Genomic DNA, 27906 nt, shown 5'->3' with positions numbered 1-27906 from the left:
GGATGTCGGTCCCCAGTGTCCCCCCGGCCCACACTGTTCCCACGCAGCCCCCCCCCCCTCCAAACTGCCAATCAAAGCTGGGAGGGTTGGGGGGGGGGGGGGTGAGGGGCTTTACTTGACGTGCTCAGCCGCGTGGGACGAGCAATAATACTTCTTGTGGGCGATGAAGGTGGACAAGCTGCTGAACTTGATGTTGCACAGGCGACAGTACCGGTGGTTGCCGTTGGGCACGGGGCTGGGGGCAGCCTTGGCCGGGGGGGTCTGCACCCCCCGGTCTGTATAGGAGGGCGGCGTGGGGGGTTTGTCAGCGGGGGGCCGTGGTGAGGCGGGGGGCCGGGGGCTGCCGTTGGGGGGGGCATCGCGGGCCTCCTTGCCGTTGAAGCTGTCCCGGCGGAGGCGTGGGGCGGGTGGGCGCGGGGGTGAGGAGGCGGGGGGCTCGGGCGTCCTGCCCCCCCCTGGCCGTGGGGTGTCGGGGAGGCCGTGCGTGGCCACAAAGAGCCCGTGGACGTGGCGGAAGTGCTCCATGAGGTCCCCCTTGATGGCCCCGTTGAGCGGGCAGTAGGGGCAGACAGAGAGCGGCCCTTTGGCACCTTTCGGGTACCGCGAATCCCCCACGGGGTAGGTGGGCGGCAGAGCCTTGGCGGTCCCAGCAGTGGCCGTTTTGTCCCCTTCACCGTCGCGGTGTCCCTTGGGCGCGGCCCCTTTGATCTTCTGGAGATGCTCCATGGCGCCGGGCTGCAGCGGGGTAGCGGGGCAGGAGAACTTCTTGTGGGCCAGGTAGCTGTCCAAGCTGTTGAAGCTGAGGCGGCACGCCGTGCACTCGTGGTAGTCGGCCAACGGCGGCAACGCGGACGCAGCCTGCTCCCCGCCGCTCCGCCGCGGCTTCTTGCTCAGATCAATGGGGCCCTCGGCGTCGGGGCTGGAGCTGGGCGAAGGGACGGGCGCCGGGGCTTTGGGGTCGGGCGGCGGCGGGGGCTCGGCCCCGTGGATCTCGTAGAGCTTGCGGCGTTTGCGGGTGCGGAGGGGCTGCGGGACGAAGGGCACCTTGGGCACGCCGGGCCGGCGCAGCGGCGGGTCGTGGCGCGAGGCGCAGTAGAAGCGTTTGTGGACGGCGTAGGTCTCGTGGCGGCTGAAGCGGATGTTGCACGCCTCGCACAGCGTCTTGCTGGGGTCCTCGTCCCCCTCCGAGCTGACGGGGCTCTGGCTGTCCTCGCTGCACCGCCCCGATGCCACCACCTCCGCCTCCGGGGACACCGCTTTGCTTTCTTCCAGCAGGGCGGGCGGTGTGGCTGCGCGCCCCACGTCCCCGTCCCCTGATGGAGCGCTCTGCCCTTCACCTGGCGGAGCAGACAGCAGTGTCCCCGCGTTGGGGGGACCCTTGGGAACTGTGGGGGTCACTTTGAGCTTTCGGGCACCACTGGGGGGGCTGTCCTCGGCCAGGTGGCGGCTGGAGCAGTAGAGCCGCTTGTGCACGTAGTAGTTGTTGATGTTGTTGAAGGTGATCTCGCACTCGAAGCACGTCGCGCCTTTCGGCACCGGCGCTCCGGCGAACAGTCCCGGCGGCACCACGCCGTGGCCCTGCTTCAGCCGGCTGTGCACCAGCTCTGACATCTTGGCCAGGATCTCGGACGCCTGTGGCACCACCGCCGCAGCCTCGTGGCCGAACAGGTACTGCGGCAGGAACACCGTGCCGCCCGCCGTGCCAGAACCCGGCTCGCTGGGCACGGGGCTGGAGCCCGGCGTGGGGCTGGCCAGCTCTGACTTCACCTTCCCTGGGGGAAGGCTGCGGGGGGATGAGGTCCGGGAGCTGGGCTCTGGCTCTGAGTTGGGGCTACCAGCGGCCTCTCCGCTTTTGGGTTCCTCTGCCTCGCTCGCAGCCGGGCTGTCAGCTGGCTCCTCCTTGATGCGGACGGCCTCACTGGAGGAGGAGGAGGAGGAGGACTGAGCTTCTCTGGGGGCTTCACCATTCTGTGCCTCTGAGGATGTGGGTCCTGTGGTGGTGTCTGAGGGTGATGAGGGCTGTGGGGTGGCATCGGGGCCGGGCAGGACGGCGGGCAGGGGGCCATGCAGCACCACGTGCTGTGGCAGGGCTGGCAGCCCCTCGGGCAGGAAGGTGGGCAGGCTGCACTTCAGCACAGGCGCGTTGTTCGGCTGGCTCAGCCCTGTTGCAGGGAGAGAGGAGTTAGAGTGGCATCCCACCCCACATCTGGGGCCATGGGGGGGACACAGCCCTCAGCGGGGCCATGTCAGGTGTCACTAGGGGGGGTTGGCCTGTGGAGCCTGCCCCATACCCACCGGGGGTGAGGGGTTTGGCAGCGGGCAGCGCTGGCCCCGGCGAGTACACCTCTCCCTTGGAGCCCGGCTGGCAGATCATGTGGTTGGTGACCAGGTGGCTGTAGAGGATGTCCCGCGTGGTGGAGATGAAACCACAGCTGTGGCAGACACCTGCGAAGGACACAGAGTGGGTCTGACCCACGGGCATGGGTCCCACTGCAGGACCCCTCCCCATCGTTGCCATCCCCTGGTGCCACTATCCCTGTGGGCACACCAGGCCGTGCTCACTCACCGTTGAGGGTGTCCGTGTGCACCTTCAGGTGACGCTCACAGTTGGCTTTGGTGGTGAAGGCAGACAGGCAGATCAGGCAGACAAACGGACGCTCCCCTGCAAGGAGGACAGAGGGACACCTCAATGCTGACGGACAGGGACAACGCATACCCAGCTACGCCTGCTCCATCTTTACAGCAGAAGGCTTTGCAGGGTGAGCTCCAGTAAGCCAACTGGGGAAGAGCCTCATCTGGCTGCAAGCAACCCGCAGCCTCCCTGCCCCCCTGCCAGGTGGGGTCCCTGCTGTCCCCCAGCCACGCCGTGCCCATACCGCTGTGGCTCCGCATGTGGATTTCCAAGGAGCTGGCGCTGGGGCAGCTCTTCTTGCACTGTGGGAAGGGGCAGACACGTTCATTGGGGTACGTCTCCTTGGGCTTCTCGTCCACGGCGGGCGAGCCCGCGCTCTGCCGGCTGGCGCAGTAGTACATCAGGTGGGCTTGCAGGTTGCGCTCACTCCGGTACCAGATCCCACAGTCCTTGCACGGGAAGACGTCCTCTGCAGAGGGAAGGGACGGATGATGGGGGATGAGGTGAGCATGGAGATGAGGACCCCACGTCCCCTCGGGGACCCCTTGCCCGGCATCGCCCCGGCACTCACTGTTCACCACGGCGGTGGCCAGGATGGCAGCCATGCCCGCCTGCTGGGGCAGCAGCTGGATGTCGGAGTGCAGCGCGGCCGGGTAGGGCGAGTCACCGGGCTCTGCCTTCACCACCTGCCCAGTGATGGCTGCTGGCTCTGCCACCACGAAGCCACACAGGGGCTCATCCTCCCGCACGGCACGCGTGGTCCTGCACCACACGGCATCATCTGCAGGCACAGAGATGAGTGCTCAGCGTGACCGGTGCTCAGCCCTGCCGGGTGCTTCTCCCTCCCCCCCCCATGGCTCAGCCCCAGCTCGCCTGGAGGTGGCAGTGTCAGCCCATGCCTGAGCTGCGCCGATGGGCACAGCCCTACACTGCCAGCTTTGCTCTGCCCCGTCCCATGCTTGCAGCGCTGCTTGCACTTCATCTTGCGCAGCACCCACCGCCGTGCCCACCCCCCCCGACCCCGGCGTGGGTACCAACCCTTCCTGTAGATGACAGCGTTGGCCTCGGGCTCTCCAGGCACCACGGGCAGACGGGACAGCCAGCAGCTCTCATCCCCCAGCACCAGCGTCACGGGTGGGCTCTGCTGCGGGGAGGGAGGGGGGCAGGTGAGCATCGGTCTGCATGGCACTGGGACAGCAGGGGACACTGGGGCTCTGCCCACGCCAGCACCGCACCCAGTGCTGCTTCCCTGCATCTCTAATGAATATTAATGAGTGAGGATGAGAGGTGGGGGGGGGGGGGGGGGTTGGAAATTAATCTGCCTGATCCTCCGATGGCTGCTGCGGTAACGATATGAAATCTAATTATTCGTCCCAATATTTCTAAACCCTCCAACTCAGACTGACAGTCTCAGCTGGTTTTAGGCCTTATCACCACGAGGAGCCGAGTGCTCGCAGCGTGATAAAGCGCACGCACACACACACGCACACACACACACACACACACACACGCACGCTGCACCAGTGCACACGTGGTGCTGAGCCTGCAGAAAGTGGCACTGGGGAGCAGCTTGGCTCTGTGCGCAGGGGAGCCGAGCAGATCCAGCTCCCCACAGTGTCCAGGACCCCGCAGCACCCCTGGGTGCTCCTGCTCCATCCGCAGCCATGGCGGCAGCTGCCTATCCTCAGCCCATGCTGAGAACCTTCCTTGTTTTCCCCTAAACAAAGAGGTCAGTGTCTCCGTGCTGAACCGGGGCTGATAACCATCAGAAACCCTATCTGCTCCGCATCCGCCCGCGGTTGGTGTTAGCAGGGCAGCTCCCCCCCCAGCAGGCATCCTTCCTTGGGGGAAATGGGACGGGCACCTCTTGCATCCCCTTACTGCAGGCGGTTTTGTACACCCTCCTGAGCAGTGGAGTTTTGGGGAGCACCGTGAGGACGCAGCAGGCATCTTCCTCCTCCTCCATCACCTCGGCCACGCAGCAGCGGGCACAAGCGATGCTCCTCATGCACCGAGGCCACAAAACACCCTCAGTTCCCACTCAAACCTGTGTATGGGATGGATGTCCAGCTGCAGGCTGGCACGTGGGGGAGACCTCCTCTATTCCCCCCCCCCCCCCCCCGCCGCCAGCAACAACGTGAAGGGACCCGAGGGCGACAGCCTGTATCACGGATGGGGCTGCGATTCCTTCCTCGCTTCCCCAGGCAGAGATAGGAGGGAGGCGAGCGGCGGAGGAAAGCAGGGCTGGGAATCATCAGCCCGCCTCGATAAGGGAGCTGCTGAAATGGGAGCAAAAATATTTAGACAATAAATGAAGTATCAGAAAAAAGCCGCGCATATCTTTAAGGAATCAATCATCCTGTACTGAGTGTCTGGACACACGGCGCCAAGCGGGAGATACGGAGCCAAACTGGGCAGATAAGGGTTAATCAAGGATTTAATTCGGCAAAGATAAACGGGTCTGAGCTAAGAAAAAAAAAGAAAAAAAAAAAAAAAAGAGTGAGGGAGAGTGGAGGAGGAGGAGTGGGGATGGAGCCAAGCTGAGATCCCGGCTGTAAAGCCCCTGGGCTGGAGCTGACCTGCATGGCTGCACGGAGAGGAAGGATGTGAGTGGGCCCAGCCTCTCCACGCATCCCTGCACACCCGCACACACACCCATGCACGCCACTTGCACTGGCAGAGCAAGCACGAGCCACCAGCAGTCTCTGCTGGTCCCAGCTCTGCAACACAGAACTCCAGGAGTCATGCCCAAAAGCAGCAGAAAGCCATCCTTCCCAAAGGCTCCCAGCCCCTCACTGTGCCCCTGCTTGTCCCTGAATCTCCCAATCCTCCTGCAGCCCGACCCCATCTCTTCACGTACCAGCAAACAGCCCAGCTGCAGTGCCAGTGGGACCACCAGCCTCTCACTGGTGCTGCTGTCTGGAGCAGCCAAAAGCAGCCAGGGGATCCCATAAGGTCCTGGAGCTCAGCACAGGGAAAACCTCTCCCCAACCAATCCCTCTCCCCAGACTCACTCATCCTTGCTATGGGGCTCTGCCCACCCCTATAAGTGCTCCTTACCACCTCGCCGTGTCCTGGAGATGTCGGCTCGCTGTGGATGCTGCCCTGGAAGGGTCCCCAGGAGAAGCCCTTGGGGAGGCTCTGGCGGGCTCGCACCCGGCGCTCCCCGTCCTGCACCACCAGCTCCAGCTCATCTGCAAGGACAAGCACGCTGTCAGCTGGTCCCAAACCCATCCATCTCCATCCCCATCAGTGCCTGGAAGAAGAGGAAGGTACCACACAGGTTTTGGGAAGATCCCATGCACTGATAGGCTCCCCAGCCACTTGAACCACAGTTCCCAGGCCAGGGAATCCCCCAGGCCCCAAGCTTGGTGGTCCCATACTGCTGCTGGGGGTCGGGACACACCGCAGAGCAGAGGAGAGGAAGGAGCGTTTCCCATCCTCGCATCCAAAGTCGCAGCAGCTTCAGGGCTTAATGGCTTTGATTATCTGATAAGGCTCTGGTTTAATGGGTTAGATAACATGTTAATACACTATGAAGGCTGCTCTAAAATGTTTTAACTGTGCCTTTGTCTTTCGGAGCGCAGATAAGATGGCAGGTAACCAATACTGGGATGTATGCGCTCTGGATGCTCTGTGCCATGAGGATGCTCCGTGAGGACACCGAGCTGCCACAAGCCCCATGTGGGGTCCCTCTAAAGCCACCACGTATTGGGTCACCATCCCTGGTGTCACCACAGCACCATGGGGGATATGGGTGTCGCGTCCTCTGGGGGCATTCACAAAGCACCAGGGTCCTGCAGGCGGGGAGAAGGCTGTGCTAGTTGGAAGGCAAATTGCTTTCAGGGCTAGAAATGCGGGGAGGAGAAAATGATCCCATGGCTGCTGAGATTGAAATCTGATGTGTTTATTAGCTGGGCTGACATCTGGATCCTCTCTGCACCGGGGTTATTCCAGGTGAGCGTCAGGTGCTGTGTGTAGGGTGGGGGGACCCACGCTTGCCCAGCCTCGTGCTGTCACCTCAGGTCCCCTCTGTCCACTGACACCCCTCCAGATCACAGAGGGGTAGGAGGAGGAGGGCAGAGAGCTGGGAGAGCCCATGGGTTTGTCCCCTAGGGCCCAGGTTCCCTATGTGCTCAGAGCTCCCTGGCTCACTGCTGCCTTTGCCAGCCTGCAGCCCAGCTGCTCTCGGGGAAGCTGTCCCCATCCCAACCCAACTGCCGCCCCCCACCCACCCCGGCATTGTCCCCCTGATGCCCCCCCCCTCTCCCCCCATCTCTGTGGTAATCAGCAGCGTTTGGGTCAGGAGACCATGTCTCCGAGATAAGCGCGTTCGCCTGACACTTCCCATGTCAGAGCACTTCATCTTCTGTGTATCAATCCCCAGCAGAGAAAACACGCAGGCGCTGATAAAGAGAAAACCGTTCCAGACAGGGGGACAAAAATAGAGCCGGCCCCACTGTGGGGCACGCAGCAGGATGGGCTGTCTGCTGCCACCCCCAAAAACGCAGCGTGGGGATGGTGCTGGCTGGATCTGCTGCCTGTGCACGAACGGGATGCACGCTGCTGGTTGTGCCCCCCATGGGGACACAGAGTGACAGGGAGGTGGCCAGCTGTGTCCCTGTCCCTACGCTCATCACAGCACCCAAGGAGAGGAGGAAAGAAGTTTGTTCCCAAATAAACACGCAGTCATCACTGCATCCTCTGCTGTGGGGGAAACAGCACTGAGCTGGCTTCGGGGATGCCACCCAAACCAGCTCCACAAGCAGTGTCCCCAAACGGGGACATCCACCTGCACGGTGGCCCTGTCCGTGCACCAGAAGCCAGCACCAACAGCACTGTGTTCAGCCCCAGAGCACTGCAGCGGGGACGTGGCACACGGCAGTGCCACCCCTTGGGGACGCTCGAGGTGACCAACAAGCACACAGCCCGGACAGTGGCCCCAGGGAGCAAAGTCTGTGTGCCCCACACTGCCACCGACGCTCGGTGTCACCACCCTGTGGTGTGACACAGCCCTTATCTAATCTCACCATCGGGTCCTGGTGAGGCGGAACCACACCGATATTGCAGGAATTCCCATCTCCGAGATGATTAACCAAACGGGGCAGGGATGGGGCTGTTTGCTTTGGGACACCAAAAGCAGCAGAAAGGATGGAAAAATAAAACCAACCCGACCCACAAAGCTCGGTCCCAACGGCTGCACCTGCTCAGGAGCTGCACAGGATCCCAGCATCCATCCCAATGCTCATCACAATGAGACACCACTCGGGGTCACATCCCCATGCTGCAGCTCTTGGGGACGACAGCTCCTTCTCCCCCCCCCCCCTCCCAACGCTGTGCTCCAGCTTATCTCCCCATCGAGATTTCAAAGAAATGGCCCGAGCTATGCTGGAGAGCAAAGATTAATCCTGTCATCGCCTCGCTGCTCGCTATCGGCTGATAAATGAAAGAGAAAGGCTGGCTGCCACCTGCACCGGGGGGCTGACGGGGTCCTGGAGACGAGGGGACAAAGGGTGACCTGGGGTGACACGAGGTGACACGTGCTCTCTTCCTCCAGGAGTGAGCAGAAGGGAAGGACGGAGGGTGACCCACTGGTTGCATCCCCAAAAAGTCCCGCGTCCCTTGCCCCGGTGTGTATCCGTGGGACTTTAATCAAATTCTAACACATCAGATCCACCCTGGGACAGGATCTATGATTTGAGGACTCTGAGTGTTTGCAGCTGCCTGGATACTATCTGGATAAATAGTGCTATCAGGGAGTCATGGGATTGCTTCCCAGCACCATGCATCACTCCTATTAATACTATGCCTTGTGCCCTGCCCCCCAGGGCCAGGTCTGGGGGTCAGATGGGGGCCTTAATGCCCCAAACACCCTAAAACGAGGCATCCTGGAGAGCACAGAAGTGAGACATCGTTAGCGATGCCTGGGACACAGGAAGAAGTGGGTCCCAGCCCAGCCTGTGGCTTGGGGATCCCTGAAGGGGAGGCTGACTCTGTCCGTCTGCCCATTTGTCCGTCCATCCGTTCCCCTATTTATCCACCTATCCGTCCATCTGCCCATCAGCAACCTATCCACCTATCCATCCACCTACCAAGCCATCCATCCAGACATCTGTCCACCTGTTTGTCCACCCATCCATCCACCCACCCACCTGTCCATCCGCCCACCCTCCCAGCCATCCCCCCGTGGGTACCCTCCCTCCCAAAGGACCATCCCACGCAGGAAACGTGATCCGAGCGTGGAAGCGGAGCCCCCGATCCCCCCGCTGCTGTTTTCAGAAGCCGTGTGAGCGCGTGCGGCGGAAGGAATAAATCCTGACAACTCAACTAGCGCAATGATGTGATGGCACCGCGCCGATAAGATGGAGGGAGCCGATTGGGAAGAGTCTTAAGCTGCAAACACGCAGCATCTCCACTCTTCACCTCCGCTCACAAAGGGAAATCTCTCCAAAGGGGCTAAGGAGATTATCCCGGCTTTGCCGTCCCGGGTGCTCGAGTAATCAGGGCAGCCTTGGGAACAACAAAGGAGCGAGAGGGGCTTAAATTAGAGCAGGTGAGGATGGGGGCTCGGGCAGCTCTCACCCCTCTCCCACTGATCCCAGGCCGCCGTGGGACAGCCCTGACCCCACAGGGGGACATCGTGGCTCAGATCTGTGCTTTTGGGCTCCTCTGGGGGTGGGGGGCACGCACACTACTGCCAGGGTCGGGGGGAGAGTTCTGCCCTTATCGCTCCCCACCATCGCTCTCCATTTATTGATTGATTTTTTTCCCTTTTTTTTTTTTTTTGCCACAGTACAACAGCAAATCTTTATCGTGCTGAACCCTGACCCCGGTTAATGGAGGAGCTGTTACCTACCCCGAGCAGCACAGCGGGTGCTGGTGGGGGGGGGTGTGAAGGAGGGTGCAGGGCCCCGCTCACCAGCTGTGCTGCTGGTGGCTGTGTTGGCACTGGGTGTGCCACAGGGTGCCCACGTACCCCAGGGAGCTGCGGTGCCCTGCCCCAGCAGGATGAGTGCCGATAGCTGGGTTTGCATTCAGGGCGTTGCTGCGTCCCACAGATGGATGAGGGCACGGTCCTAAGGGGTCCCCATCCCATATCCCATAAATGCATGAGGCGTGCTGCTAAGGGATCCCCATTCTGGCAGGGGAAAGAGCAGGAGGAGAGGGATGGGGGGGGGCAACAAAAGCAGCCTGGAGTCCCCTTTTCCCGCTGACCACAGTGGCTGCCCCAGTGGGAGATGCCATCACACCTCATTCCAGAACAGAATGGGTCTGTCCCTGTCAGGATACCATTGGCCCCACAGCCTTTGCTGCACTGAGGGGCGGTAGCGCCGACCATTAGGAATAAAACTGGGAACCCCCCAGCAAGAAGAGAAACTTCAAACATCCATCTGCTCCAGCCGTGCACGCAGCCCACCCTGAGCATCCCCCCACGTCAACACCATCCCAAAACTGCCTCGAGCATCCCCCCAACCCCACACCGTGCCCAAGCAGCGAGGTGACAGCCACATCCCCCATGTCCCCAACCCAGGACGAGCGTCACCAGCCCTGCTGCAGTCCCACTGCTCTCAGTGCCATCGCAGAGCTCTGCCACACCACCAGCAGGCCAAGCACGGAGGGCAGGACCCCCACCTCATGGGACTGCCACCCCAAACCCCAACTTCTCCTCTTTCCTTCCTAGCAATCTACCACGAACACAACTCTCTGCCGCTCGGCCCGGCTCCGGGTGATAAAAGAGAAATAGCTGGAATAATTTTTCCCACCCACACATACCATCGTGGAGGGGAAGGGGGAGCGTGGGGCTGTCCGTCAGGACGAGCCGTCCCTCCTCGCCGTGCCCTGCTCACCCCGATAATAAACCTTGAGGTTTGCACACCAGCTCCGGGCGGCGAGAGATTATTCGGGCAGGAGTCAGGGCACAGATAAACACAACTGAACGAGAGAGGGAGGCGAAAGGGAAAGGGGGGTGGGGGGGGGAAGGAACAAAAGAAAGAAAAAAAAATGGGGTTGTAGTTTTAATTAGATGGAGGGGGGAAAAAAAATGGCTTTAAGAAAGTTATCTCTGCGCTGGAGCAGGGAGAGCACGTGGAGATGGGCTAAGGTGGATACGGGGTCTGAAATGGGGATGGGGGCAATGTGAACCCTGAAGCCTGATGGCCCCGTGTGGGGTGGGGGGGACACTGTGCCCTACACCTGGGTGACTCTGTGGGGAGGGATGTGGGCAGGTGATTGCTATCTGTGTGGCATTGTGCTTGGGGTCGTGGGTTTTAGTTTTCTGGGGGGGGATATCGGTGCGTGGTGAAGGATGGGGTACCCCAGGACCCCTCACTCAGCACAAAGCTGTCCAAAAAAGCAGCGGCTCCCGGGGCTGCGGCCTGCCAAGGGGATTCTCTGCTGCCTAAGTGAGGCTGAGCTGCCTATAGCTCTGCTCTCCGCACCAACCCCTCATTCAGAGCCTCTCATTGTACCCCTCCAGGAGGAGGTGAGGACTGGGAGGGGGCACAGCCCTGTATGCCCAATTCTCCCCATCGGAGAGGGGCTGGAGGCTGCAGTGCTCCCCAGATCCCAGCTCCAAAGCGAGTGGGAGAGGTGGAGAAGCATTCTCTGGGAGAATGCTGGTCACGGGATGGTTTGGGGGATGGGATGGGTGCAAAGCCCCCTCTGGGACCCAGACAGCGCCTGGTGGGCACGGACACCAGCGTTCCCACAGACACCATTGTTCCCACACTGCTACCTCTCCAGAAAGTGCCCCAGAGTGACCAAGGAGCAGCCCCCCTCCGACACCAACCCGGCCCCGTCCATCTGCAGCGCTCCCAAGCGCAGGAGTACGGGCTGCAGTTATCAGCTGCTCGCGTATCAGAGCCCCCTGCGAACAAGGTCGTTTCAAAGATTAAAAAATACTCAAAAAAAAAAAACAACCCAACAACTCACCCCCACACCTCCCGTGCACGAGGCCGAGGAGAGCCGGGATGGTCTGTGGCACAGAGGTGTGACCACGTCACACACATTGTCACCCATTGGAAGAGCATCCCGAGGGCTGAGCACCCACAGAGCCCTGCGGACCCCCCCAAGACCTCGTGGGGTGCGAACAAAGGCGCTGGGAGCTGCCCCCCCCCTCCAATTCCCTCCTCCCTGCATCTTCACGGCTGCCATTGCTGACATACGGTGGATCCTGCCAGATAAAAAGAAAATTCAGGCTGCTCAGAGTTTCCCTTTTTGCCAGCTCCATCCCTGATAAGTGCAGAGCCTGCAGAGCTCCTGATAGACGGGCTATCGCGGCGGTTGGTGCGAAAGGAACACCCTATCGCTGCAGCATCGCCGGACCGCCATCAACTCCCAGCCACACAGAAATTAATACCACTCCAATTACCAGAATAGAGATGGGCTGGGAGAAGGCGATAATAAAATCTCTTTTACATAAAGAATGCAAATAACCCGCTGCGGAGAAGGGGGGGGGGGAGGAAGGGGAGGCATGGCCGGAGCTGCACGGTGCTCATCTCGGGGAGCACGCTGCAGTGCAGCCCCACGGAAACCCCGACGGACCAGGCACAGAAAATGCTGCCCAGGGTGAAAGGGATGGGGTTTGGGATTGCTGGGGGGGGGGGGAAGGGTTGCTTTTAGGAGCGAAGCGTCGCGGTCACGGGGACAAAGGGCTGGAGAGGAGATAAGGAGGAGCCGGGACGGCCCCGCAGCTCCTTCCTGCAGGAAGGGATGGGGGTATCAGTGGGGCCGCCGCACGCTTCCCCTCGGATGGGGAGCGGGGCCCATCCGTGGGGATTGGGGCAGCTGCTGCACACATGTGCTGCTGGCCAGACCTTCCCAGGGCTCTGCATTGTGCGTGGCCGTGGGTGTCCCCACACATCGCCAGGCTGGGGTTAGCCATCCAGCACTTGGGGTCACCCCTTCCCGTCATGTGCAACGGGGAGGAAGCGCGCTGCTCCGTGAGGCTGCCAACGCGACGCTACATCCCATCATCCACGGCGGCATTGGACCCCAAAACACGACACAACCAACCCTTGGGAACGGTCACCCCGGTCCCCATTGCACACGCACCCACAGACATGATCTCCATGGGGGAACCCCGACCTTCTCCCCATCGGTGTGAGGTTTGCAGATAGCGGCGCGATAGGGCGCGGGACACCCGGAGAGCACGGCGTGGAGATACCAGTGGGGAGATAGATGGCTCGAGCTGTGTCTTGGGGTTTTGATAAGCATCGCTAAACCACTCGAGTGGTTACAGGGATGTCTGCAAAGTGCCCCGTGAGCACATGGGGCAGGACAGAGCTCCTGCGTGCCACAGCCCTCGTGGCTTTTATGATCCCAATGGCAAAGCAGGGGACGTGGGGCACCGTGCCCGTCGCCCTCTGCGTGGAGCACAGCAGGAGGAAGGGTGCTTGCAGCACTCCCCAATCTCAGCCCCATTTCTGCAGTAGGAGCACACAGTGAAGGCCGTGCGGGGACCCACCTGGCCCATTCCAAGAGCTCAGCTCCGGTGTGTTGTCTCCAGGATCTGATTTCTCCGTCTCCTTTGGGCTCTCCGGGACATCTTTGCTGTCCACCTCTGCAGCAGAAGGACACGAGGTCAATAGGGAGCACCCCAACCCATGGCACACACAGCAAACCCTGCGCCTCTCCTGTACCAAACCACATACAGGGGGACCCCAATCCATGGCATAATGCACATTTATGGGGACCCCAAATCCACAGCCACCCTGAGTCCACGGCACAAGGCACTACATCCATGAGGACCCCACAAACCCATGACACAACGCACTAGATCCATGAGGACCCCAAAGCCACACAATGCACCAGATCCTTGGGAATCCTAAATCCACGGCACAGTGCACATCCATGGGAACCCCAAACCCAAGACACAATGGACATCCATGGGGACCCCAAAAAACCATGGCACAATGCACCACATCCATAGGGACCTCAAACCCACACAATACAACACACCCATGGGGACCCCTTAAATTAGTCTATGCCACAATGTACCACAGCCATGCGAACCCCAAACCCATGGCACAGTGCGCGTCCATGGGGACCCCCAAGAACCCATGGCACAACGCACCACATCCACGGGGACCCCAAACCCACACAATGCACCACATCCACGGGGACCCCGATGCCCCCACACCAAACCCCACCAGCACCCACAGCCCCACGTCACCCGTTGGCTGCGCTCCCCCGTCACGGCTCTATTTGTGGCATATTCATAGCAACTTGATAACAATTATTTTCTCCATTAACTGCTGCTGGAGATGAGGCAGATAAGAGCCTATCTGCATATGACAGTGTGGAAGATTAGTGCCCAAAGTACATGTTTGCCTTCGTCCCGGGCGGATCACCCGCGCGGAGCCCAATCGATAGGCGCCGGAGCGAACACCCCGGGGTGACGTCACCGCCATGGCAGATTATTAATACAGGTGATAAGCGGAATGATTAACATCAAATAAATCAATCACCGGGTATAAAAGTCCTATTATTTTTGGCTATAAATCAAAGTGCCTGGCATATTGATTTTTATCCATCTCGCTGAAAGCTTTAGTGGCCGTTATTGCTGCTCGGCGTTATCTCTGCTATCACCTCTTTATCGAGCCGGGCCAGTGCCAGGTGCAGCTCTGCGCCCGGCTCCCAGCTCCGTGCCCCCATCAGATAACACTCCCCATTCCCAAGAAAACCCTGCCTCCGTGGGGCTGACCCCGTGCTTTTGGGGTTGGGGTGCACAGCGGGAGCCTCTCAGCCAGCCCCACACACCGTGCCCTGCTGCTGCTATCTCGCTGGGTGGCTGATTAGGGTTTGCCCCCACCTCCGCAGGAAGGAACCGAAGGGCTATCTGGGCCCCAGGGTGGGGCAGCAGGCGGCAGGCAGGCGGCAGCGGGCAGGAAGCGGGCGGCAGCGGCACAGCTCCGTCCCCATCCCATTGGCTCTGTCCCCATCCCACCACACCAACGTTAACCTCGGGGGGTCCTCTGGGTCCCCGCATCCCTCCCCATAACAGTGCCAACGCGTTTGCAGGGCAGCATCCCAGCCTGCTTTGGGATCCAGCACAGTCCCACACGTGGTCCAACCCCAAACTGTCACCAGCTATCGTTCCCCATGTGCCCAGAACCCACTGAGAGCATCCTCATTTCTGACCATCGCCGCAGCATGGAGCTTCCAGGAGCGCCAGCGTTTTGCTGAACCCTTGATGGGATGCTCTGTCTCCTAATGGGGAATAAATGGGGCAGGGGCCCTCACCTTCGCTGCTGGGGGGGCTGCAGGCGTCGCGCTCCGCTGAGCCCTCACACTCTGAGGTGGCCCCGTCCCTCTCCATGGGGCTCTGCTCTCCTGCAGCAGCGTCCTCGCCTTCCTCCATCGCTCCCAGGGAACCTGTGGGGCACAGAGGATGGTCAGCGTGGTCCCCTGCAGCCCTGCGAGGCAGTGGCATCCACACTCATTGAGGAGCTCCACAGGGTATATCCCCCATGGTCCCCACGCCCCTCTCCTGATGAGGGGGGGGGGGTCCCAGAGAAACGGGGACGCTGCAGGCACGCATCCTCCCGCAGTGCTGGAGGAAACTGGGGAGGTATATTGGGTGGAAAACAGGATGTGAGCGGGGTGGCTGAAGGGCACATGTTGCACGGGGCAGGAGAGATGCATACAGGGTGACTGCAGGGTGCAGGAGGGATGCACCACAGGTACCTCACCACGCCGCCGTCCCCATGGCAACGCAGCATCCCTCCCGCACCAAATTAAGGCACACCCCCAGCACATGGCACAGCGGGCAGGGAGCACAGCACTGGGATGGGGCTGCAGCCCTCCGCCGCTCGCCGTGACTCCAGGCATGTATATTTACAGCGGGAGAACAAAGGGCCATAATCTATACAAAGCAGACAACAATGAGCGTGAATAAAGAGGCTGCCGGAGAAGGGAAGGCAATTTATTCTAATTCTGCTAATTTCAGTTCCAGCACAATTAAAAAGACTCTGATAATATTCAGAAACAATCGCCGGCTAACAAATCGTTTCTCTCGTGGTAAATGAAACATTGTTAGGCTAATTTTTTCTTTCACGCCTTCCCAGCTCTCGGGCTCCTGATAAAGTTAACCCGAATCGTGCTGCTCCAGCACAGCACTGCCACAGAGGGATGGGGAGGGACCAATGGGGACGGCACCGTGTGCCCATGGGTGTCCCAGTGAGTGCCCCCAGTGGGTGCCCCAATGGGATCCCAATGAGTGCCCCCAATGGGATCCCAATGAGTGCCCCCAATGGGATCCCAATGAGTGCCCCCAGTGAGTGCTCCCAATAGATACCCACATGGATGTCCCAATGAGTACCCCCAGTGTGCACCCCAATGGCACCACCCTACTCACATCCCACCCAGAGAGGTGATGGAGACAAAACCCATCTGAAAAACTCATTTTTTGATAGGGGATGCCTGCAGGGAAGGGTCGCAGCAGGCGTGGACAGGCAGCACCCTCTGCGTCTGGACCCACGTCCCCAAAGGTGCAGCCCAACGTGCAGCATCCCAGTCCCTGGCAGGGAAGCACTGATGGCTTTGGGGCTTAAAGGAGCCCTCGGTTGTGTTAAAAAATTAAAGAAGGGGGGGGAAATGAGAAAAAAAAATAAAAAGAGGGAAAAAGAGTCGGAGCAGAGCATCATTTCTGCGGGATTGCTGGGAGCCCTGCGCAGTTATCGCCGCACACAGCCTCCCTCCGCTTGCCTGATCTGTCTATTCTTCATTAAGCAAATACGCTGAAATGGAAATGAAAACATAATAGCTATTTGATTTTCGGCGAGATATTTTGCATATTGGTTCGGTGCTGATAGCGGAATTTCATCAACTCCCTTTTTTCATGCTTTAAAACTGAATTACTGAGGCTGGCTTTACAGCGAGGGGAAGAGCCCAAAAGCGCTCTGCTCCGAGATCCTCCGCTTGGCGATTAACTCTTCTTCCTCCTCCCTCCTTCTCTCTCTCTCTCCCTCTCTCATTTTTTTTCTCTTTCCTTGATAATAAGGAGTTTTATTTCCCGAATTACAGCGACTGTAAGGACGTGCGTTGAGGTGTGTGACGCACTCATGTGCCAGCACTGGGGTTGGGTGTAGGGATGGGGCCGTGGCGACAACCCTACACCTTTGTGCCCTCAAAGCAAGGAGCATTCTGCTGTCCCTCAACTGGGACAGCTCTGACTTTGGGAAAATAAAACGGAATGAAAAAAGAAGAGGGGACTTTTCCATGCTGCCAAGAGAGAGACCCTGGGCGCTCTGAGAGCAGGCATGCAGACAAGAGCAAAGCGATAAGGGGCCGTGATAACAGATAGAAAATAGCAACAGATCCAGACTTTCCCACCGGCTCTGAGCGGGGAGGAGGAGGAGGAGCCCATGGAAGCGGTCCCGAGAGCTGCAGCACTGCACGTGCGAGCCGGGGCGACCCGTGAGCTGCTGGCTTTTATCAACAGGCATCAAAGTTCAGGAGTCGGTGGAGGTTTAAGTAAAAGGGGTCAGCGTTGCCCAGTGCCGTGAGCCATGGACTAAAGGGTGAGCCCACATCTCACCCCAAATCGTCCAGAAGATCGTGGGGACGGAGGAGAGCTCGAGCAGTTGGTATGGTGACCTCTTTGGTGCCCAGAGACCCAACCCCCCCCCCACCAGCGTCCCCATTTCTCTGGTCTGGGGTCAGCATCACAGAACCACGTGCACAGCTATGGGGTCAGCCAGCAGCCATACAGCGATCCCGTTCTTCATCTCCCCTGCACCCCTCATGCTCTTCCTGATGCCTCCACTGACAATCCAAATTAAGAAGAGAATTCAGCTCCAAATGCAGAGGAAAACCAATCCCAATCCCCATCAGCCAGATGAGCATCCCCACCAGGCCCTGGCTTCCCGTGTATGGAGCACCACCAGGATGGGACGTTGGGATGCTCATCAGTTACACTGCAATGGCGATGGAGTTTGGGTGCTTTAGGGCAGTGCAGTAGCCTCCAGATCCCAAATTACTTCTAAACCTCAAATCTCCCTCTTTTCCCCAAACCAGCCCAGATTAGCAGAGAAGAGCCTCAGCAAGCAGCTGTTCCCTGGACAACCCTGTCTCCCTGCTCTGTATCAGTTCCCATCTGCACCACTGCCAACTGGATGTCCCCATCCACGCCCTGTGGCAGTCCCCCTCCCACCCCATAAAGCCATCCCCATTGCTGTGCAGCCACGGGGCCGCGTTCGCCGCTGCATGGGGATTCCCCGGGGTCTTGTATTGAGGTTGTGCTGCAGCCGCCCTACAGCACGTGATGCCTGGGGAGCAACCTGGGCTGCAGGGTGATCCAAAACCACTGCTATCTGATGGGCCAGCAGCCCACACTTCTCACCCAATTTTTCCCGGCTCTTATTAAGGTTTCTCTTCCAGCAGCCCTAATGCTCTGTATGGCCTCGGGTGCCCTGAGCAGCACAGGAGGTGCCAGGAGCTGCAGCCAACAGAGGTTTTGGCGGCTAGGAAATGACACAGGTCCCCAAAGGGCGTGCAATCTACGGGGTGATTTTGTCCACCCCTTGGCTGACCTTTCCCATCTTAACCTGACCAAAATTGCAATATACTCCCCAGTGACGGCGACCCATTCGTTTTGGGGGCAAACGAGCGTTTTTGTGCACAAAACTCTCCCTATCAGCCCAAGTGCAGGTTTGGAACGGTATCCCCACCCCCACCCCCCCCAACCCCCGGAAGATATCAGTATTTTTAATATCAACCCCATGCACGGAGCTGATAATGTTGGGGCCAGCCCCAGCTGTACCTATCTCGAATCAGGAGCCCTTTTCTATCGCGCCCAGATAAACTCGCCCTGTGGCTCCCTTGTGTTAAAAGGGCGAGGGAGAAAAAAATTAATAAGCATGTATATATCTGGGGAGGTGCAGGGGAGAGGATGCTCACGTCCACACCATAGGACTGAGGGCGTCTTGCCGCCAGGGTGGGATGCTCTGTTGGGTGCCTCAATGCATGGTGACCCAACCCAACGGCTGCAGGGGACACCTGCATCCCTAAGGGAACGCTCTGGGACCAAAGCAGTGGCTCTATTAACTCCACCCACAAGGGGCTAAGGGACACCGGTGACACATAGGTGGCACCTTCCCTATGGCAGGGGTGCATCCTCCCACGAGCGTGCCATTGGGATTGCAACCCATGGCCACCTCCTCCATCCTGGAGCATCCCCCAAAGCAAGCGGGGCCAAGACAGGGAGAGCTCCCCCAGATCTCCCATCCCAACCACCCCTCTGCATTCTTGGAGCAACGGAGGAAGACGATGGCAGCGCAGAGCCCATCCCAGCGACGGGCCCATGCTCCCCCCCAAACCACGCACATATAGAAGGGGGAAAAAAAAAACAAACCAGCAAAAACCAACCAGAAAAAGCCGAGCCGAAAGGCAGAGCCTGAGAAAAACCAGCCCTGCTGATAGGGGAGAGATTGGTTTCAGCCGGAGCTGCTCCCCCTGCCAAGTCCACATCCTATCTGCGCGGGGTGCAGTTACTTAACATTCATCACCGGCTGAACTCTGTAACTTTATCAGCGCCCGAGCATGGCGCCATCGCCGAGCCCAGCCATTCCCGGCGCTCAGATAGGGCCGATAAACCGCTGATAGATTACAGGAGATTGTTTCACTTCAGGGGACGCGATTACTAATACTAATAGCGAGAGAGCCCGCGTCGTATCAAACAGCCGCCGCGGGGCGGGGGGAGCGGCCGCGGGGGGCACGGGGAAATAATGAGAAAGAAAATACAGGAACAATGACAATGAAGTGACTTTACGTTTCAGATGGGGCCGATAAGGCCCTGATAGATTTTAAGAGAGGAGAGCTTCTAATAGAGCCGTCCCCGGCCCCGGCGCATCAGATGGATTGGAGGAGATTGCTGCGCAAAAATGGGGATGCAATCTGCTGCTGGAGGATGGGGCGGGAGGGGAGATGCTGCTGCAATGCCTCTGCGTGGGGGGGGAAACTGAGGCAGCACCATGCAGGGCACAGGGATGCAAGGGGATGCGCAACTGGGATCGGGTGGCACGGCTGTGTGGTCCAGGAAGTGGTCCCAAAGGGATCAGGGAGCAAACGGGCCCTGGCTGATGGCGGCCAAAAGGACTTTTTTGGGGTGAAATATCTCAGTTTCTGTTATTTCTCCTCCAATTTGGAATAACGATGTCCTGTTGGGAGCCTGTGCGGGACCCCGGAGGATGGAATAGGGAAAGGACAGATCGGAATGGGGATGGGAATGGAGATGGCATGGGACTGGTGTGTGATGGGAACAGGGAGCGATGGGGATGCTCACCCATTGCACAGCCCCACAGACACCACAAGCAGCAGGCGATGGTGAAGCCACAGTTCACACTCTGTGCTGATCCAGTGACAAACTGCCCCCAGACCCACCCTGGGACCACTCTCCACCTCTCAGGTCCCCAACCTGGAGAGCCCCAAATCCCTCCATCCAAATAACCACCAGCAAAGGGACTGGGTCGGATTGTGACCCCGAGCCTGAAACTTCAGCCTTCAACTACACCACAAGAGCATGAGGGTACAGCCAGATGCCCACCACCAGAAACCCACTCCTGGGGATGCTCCCACTGGGGGTCCCTGCTGCCTCCCACTCCTCCCAACGTGCCACCAGTCCCAGCTGTACGATCAATAACACGGGGACAAGCAAGGACAGGGAGCACAACACATCCCTGGGGGGACACAGCACACACTGAGCCATCAGTTGCTCTCCTGCATCCCTTGCTGCTCCCATGGGTGCGCAGCCCCCAGCACCCTTCGCAGCCCCCGACGCCGGGTTGGTGTCTGCACACCACGCGTGCTTGGGTTGCTTTTCTTTTTCTCTCTCTATTTTTTTTTTTCCTGTTCTTGGCATTTTGGTGGAGCGAGATAAGGGTAAAAAACAACAGAGCTGCTCGGAGAGTGAAAAAGGGAGATAGATAACGCAGATACCGACTCCTACACAAAACAGTCCTGGCTTTATCGCTGCTTTTTATCGCAGTTCCTCTAAAAAAAAAATAAAGAGAACAGCCCAACTGGAATGGGGCAGCACATTAAAAAATGAACTTTATACTGTTTGCTCTTTAGTTTTATATTTGGATGAAACAAACTGAGATCCCTGCAGCCGATACCTTTCCCTGTGCTAGGAACCAAAAAGCCTGCGAGTCCCGTTGGCTCCAGCAGGGATGGTTCAGGAACCTCTGTAATATTAAAGCCCAATAAGAGTGATTTTTCAGGGCACCAGGCAGGAAGGTCTGAGCATCCTTACAGCTGGATGGGATAACAGCGAGATGGGCCTGTGGGATGGGGCAGGTCGCAAAGCTGGACCTTGCAGCAGCACCCCAGGGCTGAACCTGACCCTGAGAGCACAATGAACAGATGCAGAGAAGAGATGGGAAGAAGTCCCGGAAGCAGAGCTGGGGGGGGAAAAGTACAGCCAGACCCTGCGAGCTGGCTGCAGTCCATTGGGAACAACCACGTGCCACATGACAGCTGGTGAAGCTGAGCATCCCCACGGCATGCACGGTGCCAGCAGGACCCGGGTGGCCAAGTGCCACCACCCCTGGGGACACAACGCTGGTGGCTGAGTACAGGAGCCATGGATGCAAGGATGTGATCTAGCTCATAGCACAGGAAGCATGTGGCCCCGTGTGCTCAAACCCCAAAAGCCGCTGCCCGCTGTGCCCCACCTCACCCTGAGAAAAAGGGAAAGGGAATGAAAAAAATAATAATAAAAATGGACTGGAGGTTTCTCCCCTCCCCTCGCTCTCCCTTCCCTACCTTCTTTTTGAAAAACATAATTTATCTGTGTATTATCAAGAAATCCAGACACTTTAATCAGTGAGCTATGAAGTCAGTATTTCCATTCTTATCTAGCGGAGGAGTGGAAATGGAGAGCAGATAGGCAGCTCCGAGCCGGGCCGTGGTGGGGAATGTTAATGGGAGGAGCAGCAGAGCCATTGGCTACCGAGCTGCCGCTATCGCTGCCATTATCGCGGCCTTATCGTGGCAACCATCGCAGCGCAGTAATGGGGCCAGTTCAACTTTCCGCATTATCATAGAGCTGGAAGTAGTGCGAGAGGCCTCGGCTGGGAGACAGAGCACCATGAGCTGCCTGAAGTGCTGGGAATGGGTGCCCAGGTGGTGATGATGATGATGGCACCGTGCTCGGCCACCCCGTTGTGCCAAAGGATGAGCACCACGCGACCCTACTGCGTGGGATGGGCAGAGAGAGGAGAGAGAGAGAGAGAGGGAGAGAGAGGCCCGCATTCAAAGGGGAGATGTCAAGAAAATATGTCGATGTGAGAAACGGGAGATAAAGAATTATTTTGGAGGAAAAAAAAAAAGCAAAAAAAAAAAAGCCCGTGGAAGGCTCTTATCGGGAGTGACTCATAGGCACACACTCCTTAACCCCGCTGCAGCCCAAGGTCAGCAGTTACATTCCTTTCAGCATTTCATCCCTTCCGAAAAAACATGCTGCTGCAGGAACAATGCGCAGCCTTCACTGCGGCGGCCGTCGGAAGAGGGAACTTTATTACCCCCGAAACACTTGAACTTTTCTGATAAAATATGGAGCAGGACGGCAGCCTCACCGAGCCCGGGCGGCCAAAACTCCTGAGTCAGGCGGCAGCGGCGGTCACGGGATGCAGCCAGCGAGCTGTGTGAGAGGAGACCTCCCCTTCCCCCAGGAGCTGAGGATGAGGCCTCTTCCCTTGCCCAAAGAGGGTCAACTCGACCCCAAACTGAAGGGTGCAGCAGCTCTGCCCCAGCTCTGGTCCCAGAGTGCCGCCCTCGCAATGGATGCGGGCAACACCCCACATCCTATGGGATGTCCACATCGCCCAAATCCCACTGGTGGGCATCCAACACAGAGGGATGCAGGGTGTTGCCAGGTTGCCTTTGGGATGCCCTGTTCTGCCCTATCCACTGCTCCATCTGCCACAGCATCCTCAGGGACATGGCTGCTCCTTCCCAGCCCGCATCGACCCCCCCCAGCAACTCGGCAGAAGGGGAAGCAGCCTCCTGATCCACCCAGGGACAACAGAGACCTCACCAGTCTGGATACAGAGCACGAAACCCGTGCACAACCCTGTGGCTCCAGGACAGGGATGTCCCAAAGCACAGTGCCTGTCTCCCTCAGAGCCCTGGAAGTGACCCCTGGCTCACCATAGGATGTACACCAGGGTTCTCACCCTGCATACAGTGGCAAGGATGGCACGGAGCTTACAGGGACAGACCCCTGGAGGGGTCTGAAGTCGGGGCAGCATCCCCCAGCAGTCCCACAACGGGCAGAGCACGGCACAGCCCAGAGTACGGCACCTGAGTGATGATCATGCCGTGGGGAGACACAGAAGTGAGCCTTCCCTTTGCCACCAGCCACGGTGACAACCCTTTTTCCAACCCCAGGGGTTACGAGGTTGCCTTTTCCCAACCTCACAGCATCACCTAGAGCTGGCTGAATGCCTGCACCCTGCCGGGAGCCGGGCTGGTGGCCGTGCAGGACCAGAGCCAGGATGGGGGGACACGTCCCATAGCCACATCCTCACCATCACAGCACCACGAGCCCAGCCTGGGCCACCCCATCATCCTACAAAGATGCTCTGAGGGACCACGCTGGGTCCTCACCTCCGAGTGCTGCTCCTGGTGCATCCCAAGGGGATGGCAGAGGGTGGCTGCGGGGGCAGCGGTGCCACGGGGCCCCGCCAGCACTGAGTCACAGCTGGCAGGAGCTCGGAGGGGTTTGCACAAGAGGGGAGGGGTTGGCACACGGGGCGGCAGCGCCCATGGGAGCAGCAGCAGAACCCTGCGGGACGTGGGGACCGTCCCCATCAGAGGGGCTGTGCCCCTCCCCCCCTTCCCGATAGGACGGGTTTAGGGAGGTGTTGATTATCCTCGGGGTCTCCCTGCAGATGAGGTGGGGAATCCTTCCCAACCCCGAGGGGAGGTGGGGAAGCACGTTGTCTGCCACCCACTCCTCTCTGGCAGCGCGGATGGGGAAACTGAGGCACGGAGGGCGGTGAGGATGGAAAAGTGCAGCAGCAGAACAACAGGAGGAGGGAGGGGGGGGGGAAATAAAAAGAGCAGAGCGGAGGGAGTTAGTCACCTGCATGCTACCGAGAGGAGTGACGCAGAGCCAACAGCGGGAGGAGCCCCGGGAGGATCAGATGCCGCGGGGTGACCGCCGGCACCAAAAATAGAGCCCAGCACCGGGGTTCCTGCAGCACCCGCGGCCCCACTGCACTGCACTACAACAGAAGAAAGTCACCTCCCTCCCCTCCCCCAAACGGGGCTCGCTATCTAACACCATCACACGGCAATTAAAAAGCATCCACAGCCAAAAATACGACCGCGCACTCTCCCCCCCCCCCCCCCACCCAACACACACACACACACACACACACACACCACCACGTGCGTTCGCTGCGCTGAGCAGAATCGGAGATAGCGATCGGAAAAGAAAGTCAGTGCTCGTCAAAGTAATGCAACATCTGTAGGTGATAAGCTCGGCTTCCACTTGAGGCTGCTTCGCACACGGGGGGTGGGGACGACAACCCCCCCCCCCCCCCGAGAAATAACAGCACATGCACGCTGCTGCCCCCCCCCCCCCCCCCCCAATCAGGTAATTAAAGCACCTGCATTAATCAGCACTGCAACGGAAGGGAGCGTGGGAGCTCTTTCTGCCCCTCGTTGCTGTGTTTGTTGGTGCAGCGAGTGCTGCTCCAGCCTGGTCGGCAGAGATAAGCGACCCTTATCTGCGCTGGCGATCTCTATCAGGATGGAGATCGGCTGCCCTTATCGGAGCGCAGATCTGCTCGGGCTGAGAGCAGAATAGAAAGGGAAAAGGAAAAAAAAAATAGAAAAAAAAGAAAAAAAAAAACCCCAAACCCACAGCCTCCTGCAACGACAACAAAAGTGCTCACTTCCAGCTCGTTTAGGAAGGGAAAAAAGAAATAAATACATCTGTATACTAAAACAGCCCTCGGGGAGGTGCTGAGGTCAATGTTATCACCCCCCCCCCCCCATCGCGGGGCTGCGTGCCGCCAGCTGCTTGCTCATCAGCCGCGCTCCTGCGTTTGAAGTTAATAAATATCACGGGGCTATCAGCACCGGGGATCGGCTCCTGCGCTCTATCAGCCCCTCACATCTATCTGCCAGCAGAACAAAAGGCTGAAAAAAAAAAAAGAAAAGAAAAAGAAATAATAAAAGAAAATAAAGCGGCGGCAGCTGCAGGGAGCTCAGCGTGTGAAATGTGGCGATGGAGGGAAAGGGGGGATGAGAATGTGGGGTTAGGACCTGCACGTGGCATGGGGACGGGAATGTGGGGTGGGGAACGGCACAGGACATGGGATTTAGGATGGGGAATGGCACGTGGCATGGAGATGCTGGATGTGGGGTAAGGAATGGGGATGCAGGATAGGGAATGGCACGTGGCATGGGAACGCAGGATAGGGAATAGGGACATGGGATAGAGAATGGGATGGGGACACAGGATGGGGACCCTGCTGAACACAACACTACAGAGCGCCCATCTGCACATTCCCATTGCGTGGCACTATGGGATGGGGGGGGGGGAGGGCACCCCCAACCCCTCCCTGGGGGAGAGGAAACCTTCATCACGCACATGCAGAGCAGAGGGGAAGGTTGAAGCGGGCAGTTAAATATAGTCCAGTGTCTGATCTTTGTCTTATCGCTGCCGGCGATCGGCCGCCACCTCCCCCCCCTTGATCTGCTCTGCACATCGGGCTTCTCAAAAAATGAAAAAAAAAAACCCAACACAGAATGCAAAATAAATAAATAAAATAAAATAAAAAAGGGAGAGACGAAGACAAGAGAGGGAACATAGCGTCACTGGGGAAAAATAAAATAAGCAGATAGGGATCTGGAGGAGGTTTTAATGCTCCAGCCGAGATGATAAAAAGGATAGACTTTGTGGAAACAGGTCCGGTCTGTACATGAGAGGAGTCTGGTTACCAGAGCCCTGATTCATGCATACTTTCCCTCCTCGGGAGAGGGCCGTCGGAGGCAGCGCAACGCGCTCTCGCGGCGCTCCACGTCTCTAATGACTGTTTTCATGTTGACACATACAGGAAGGCTTCCAAGCTTTCAGCTTTTAATCGCTTTTGGCCATCGCTGGCGGCCTGAGATCAGCCTCCCACTGTATCAGCACTTCGCATCTCTGCAGCGAGCGGTGGGGGGGGGGGGTGAGCCGCCCTCACCCCATATCCCCCCTCCCCGTACACTCACCCCACCCCCGTACCCCATATACCCTCTCTATATGACCCTGCTTTCCCCACCCGGAGGGTCAAGAGAGACCCGGATCCATCGCTGGGGCGCAGAGAGAGGAACCCGCAGAAGTTGGATAAAAGGAAACAGGGAATAATCAGGAGAGGGAAAAAAAAAAAAAAAACCCCGAAAAAAAAAAAAAACCAACACAAAACACCAACAGAAAAAAAAATAAAAAACCCGAGGAGGCAGCTGGGACTATTTTTAACTCCAGCCGGGTAAAAGTCTGCCGAGCTTTATCGCCAGAACAATCACCCCAGGCAGGGAAACAGGTAGGTGCAACTCAGCCTTGCAATTATTTCAAGAGAAAGATAAAGCCCTATTATCACATGGTGGCCAGCCTTTCCTATCCTCCCATCTCGGCCTTATCGCCCGCTTCCATCGACTTGAGGGGAAAAAAAAAAAAGAAAGAAAAGAAAAACCAACAGAGAGAGAGGAAGGGAAAACGCAGCCGGCGGAGCCCGACAGCGAAAACTTCCAACAGTTGAGGGAATTTCTCGTCAAACGCGGCGACAACCGGCGCATCCCCGGCCCCGCATCCCACGGACCCACGCGGGACAGCGACCGCACGGCCCCACGGGGATCCCGACTTCCCCCCCGGGGATACGGAGAGCGGACGCACGACAGCGAGCGGGATGTCCCGTGGAGGTCGGGGAACCCCACGCGGGACTGAGAGCCCCGTGGGCGGCTCCGGCGGGTGGGAGCGATACGATCGGCATTGCAGGGCCGTCCCGACAGAGCGATGGTATCTACGGGGCCGGGACTCGCGGAGCGGAATATTTGCAGCGCTTATCGAGGGCACCATCGGGAGCGGAGCCGAGGGGAGGGCGGTGGGCACGGTGGTGGGGAGGGGGGGACGGGTATGGGGTGTGTGTGGGGGGGTAGGTTGGGGGCAGAGGCGGAGTGTAAAAGGGTAATAAAAAATAATTAAAAGAAACGGTACACATCAATCAGGATGTATTAAAAAGAACCGAATAAGAAAGAGGAGAAAAACAAAATTATTAAAAAAAAAATCATTAAAAATCACTAAAAAATAAAATAATAAAAAAATAATAAAAAGGGCCATTAAAACACGAATAACACCATTAAAAAAAAAACAAAAACAAAATAGCCACGAAAAAGGGGGCGCGCGACGGGGAAGAAGCGAGCGGCGACGACGGACTCACGTTTGATCTGCCGGGGGTTGCTCTGTTTCCTCCTGGACATCGCTCGGCTCGGGGCGAGCCTGGCGGCTGGGCGGGCGGCAGGTGGGTGGCGGCGGGCGGGCCCCCGGCTGCTCGCATGCCCGCCCGCCCCCCCCCTGCCCCCCGCGCTGCCGGGCCGGGGCCGGGGCCGGGGCCGTACGCGGCGGTGCGGAACCGCCGCCGCCGCCGCGGGATTTTCTCAATGGGGCGCCCGGGACGGCTCAAACGCGCGGAACGTTCCACGGGGGCGTGGCCTCCCCCGCCGCGGCCGCCCATAGGCCGCCGCCCCCCGCCAGGCCACGCCCACCGGATGGCGTAGTGCCGCGCGGCGCGGGGCGGGGCTGTGTGCGTGCGCGCGTATGTGTGTGTGCGGGTGGGGGGCGGAGCATCAGGTTTGGGGGTCGGTGCGTCCCGTTGGGGGTCCTACCCCGGTCCTGTAGGGTCCTGTCCTCGTCTTTTGAGCATCCCCAAACCTCGTTGCGTGTCCCCATCCCCCATTGGGGTCTCCAAGGGCGGCCCCACCTCGACCCCTCCCAATTTGGAGTCTCGGCGCAGCTTTTTGGGAGCTCCGCTATCCCGCTGTGAGACCCCCGATGGTTTTGGGGTGACGCTGTGGGTTTCCAGTTCCGCCTTGGAGTTCCGGGCTCCCCAAGCTCGCACATAACCCTCGCAGAGGGGACCTGCTGTATAGGGAGCCCCCCCGTCCCGCTGTGCCCCTGCGCATGGGGACAGCTGGGGACATCCGAAGGGTGACATCCCGTCCTTCCCACCCCCTGCAGTGTTCCCGCAGTGCCCTGTTCTGCTCTTCCAACCCCATCTGAG

At 58.9% G+C, this 27906-nt stretch overlaps 1 protein-coding gene across 7 annotated transcripts; it reads right to left on the bottom strand.

Annotated features, from left to right (window-relative positions):
• Positions 1-87: 87 nt before the first annotated feature.
• On the bottom strand, positions 88-27285 carry ZFPM1 (zinc finger protein, FOG family member 1). 7 transcript variants are annotated; one of them, XM_065745446.1, is made up of 10 exons: positions 27067-27285; positions 14876-15007; positions 13098-13193; positions 5693-5826; positions 3671-3776; positions 3204-3413; positions 2877-3101; positions 2567-2662; positions 2296-2445; positions 88-2165 (listed from the first exon to the last, which is right to left on the bottom strand). In XM_065745446.1, exons 1-10 carry the CDS (start codon positions 27104-27106, stop codon positions 112-114), a joined length of 3243 nt encoding a protein of 1080 aa, XP_065601518.1. In that variant the 5' UTR covers positions 27107-27285; the 3' UTR covers positions 88-111. The 7 variants fall into 7 exon arrangements, with proteins under 7 accessions (XP_065601518.1, XP_065601519.1, XP_065601520.1 ...); XM_065745447.1 differs by having other exon boundaries at positions 88-2162; XM_065745448.1 differs by having other exon boundaries at positions 3671-3773.
• Between the last annotated feature and the right edge of the window lie 621 nt (positions 27286-27906).

The sequence above is a fragment of the Cyrtonyx montezumae genome, unplaced genomic scaffold, assembly GCF_038088225.1.
Source record: "Cyrtonyx montezumae isolate F1298 unplaced genomic scaffold, pur_monq_1.0 scaffold_35, whole genome shotgun sequence".
NCBI lineage: Eukaryota > Metazoa > Chordata > Aves > Galliformes > Odontophoridae > Cyrtonyx > Cyrtonyx montezumae.
Note: the sequence above shows the minus strand (reverse complement) of the source record. Positions and strands in the feature narration are given on the sequence as shown.

Coding starts and splice junctions, on each gene's coding strand:
- ZFPM1 (XM_065745446.1), bottom strand. CDS start 27,106: ATGTCCAGGAGGAAACAGAGCAACCCCCGGCAGATCAAAC. Junction 15,008..27,066: donor CAACCCCCGGCAGATCAAAC/GTGAGTCCGTCG, acceptor TGTGCCCCACAG/GTTCCCTGGGAGCGATGGAG. Junction 13,194..14,875: donor CAGCCCCCCCAGCAGCGAAG/GTGAGGGCCCCT, acceptor CTTCTGCTGCAG/AGGTGGACAGCAAAGATGTC.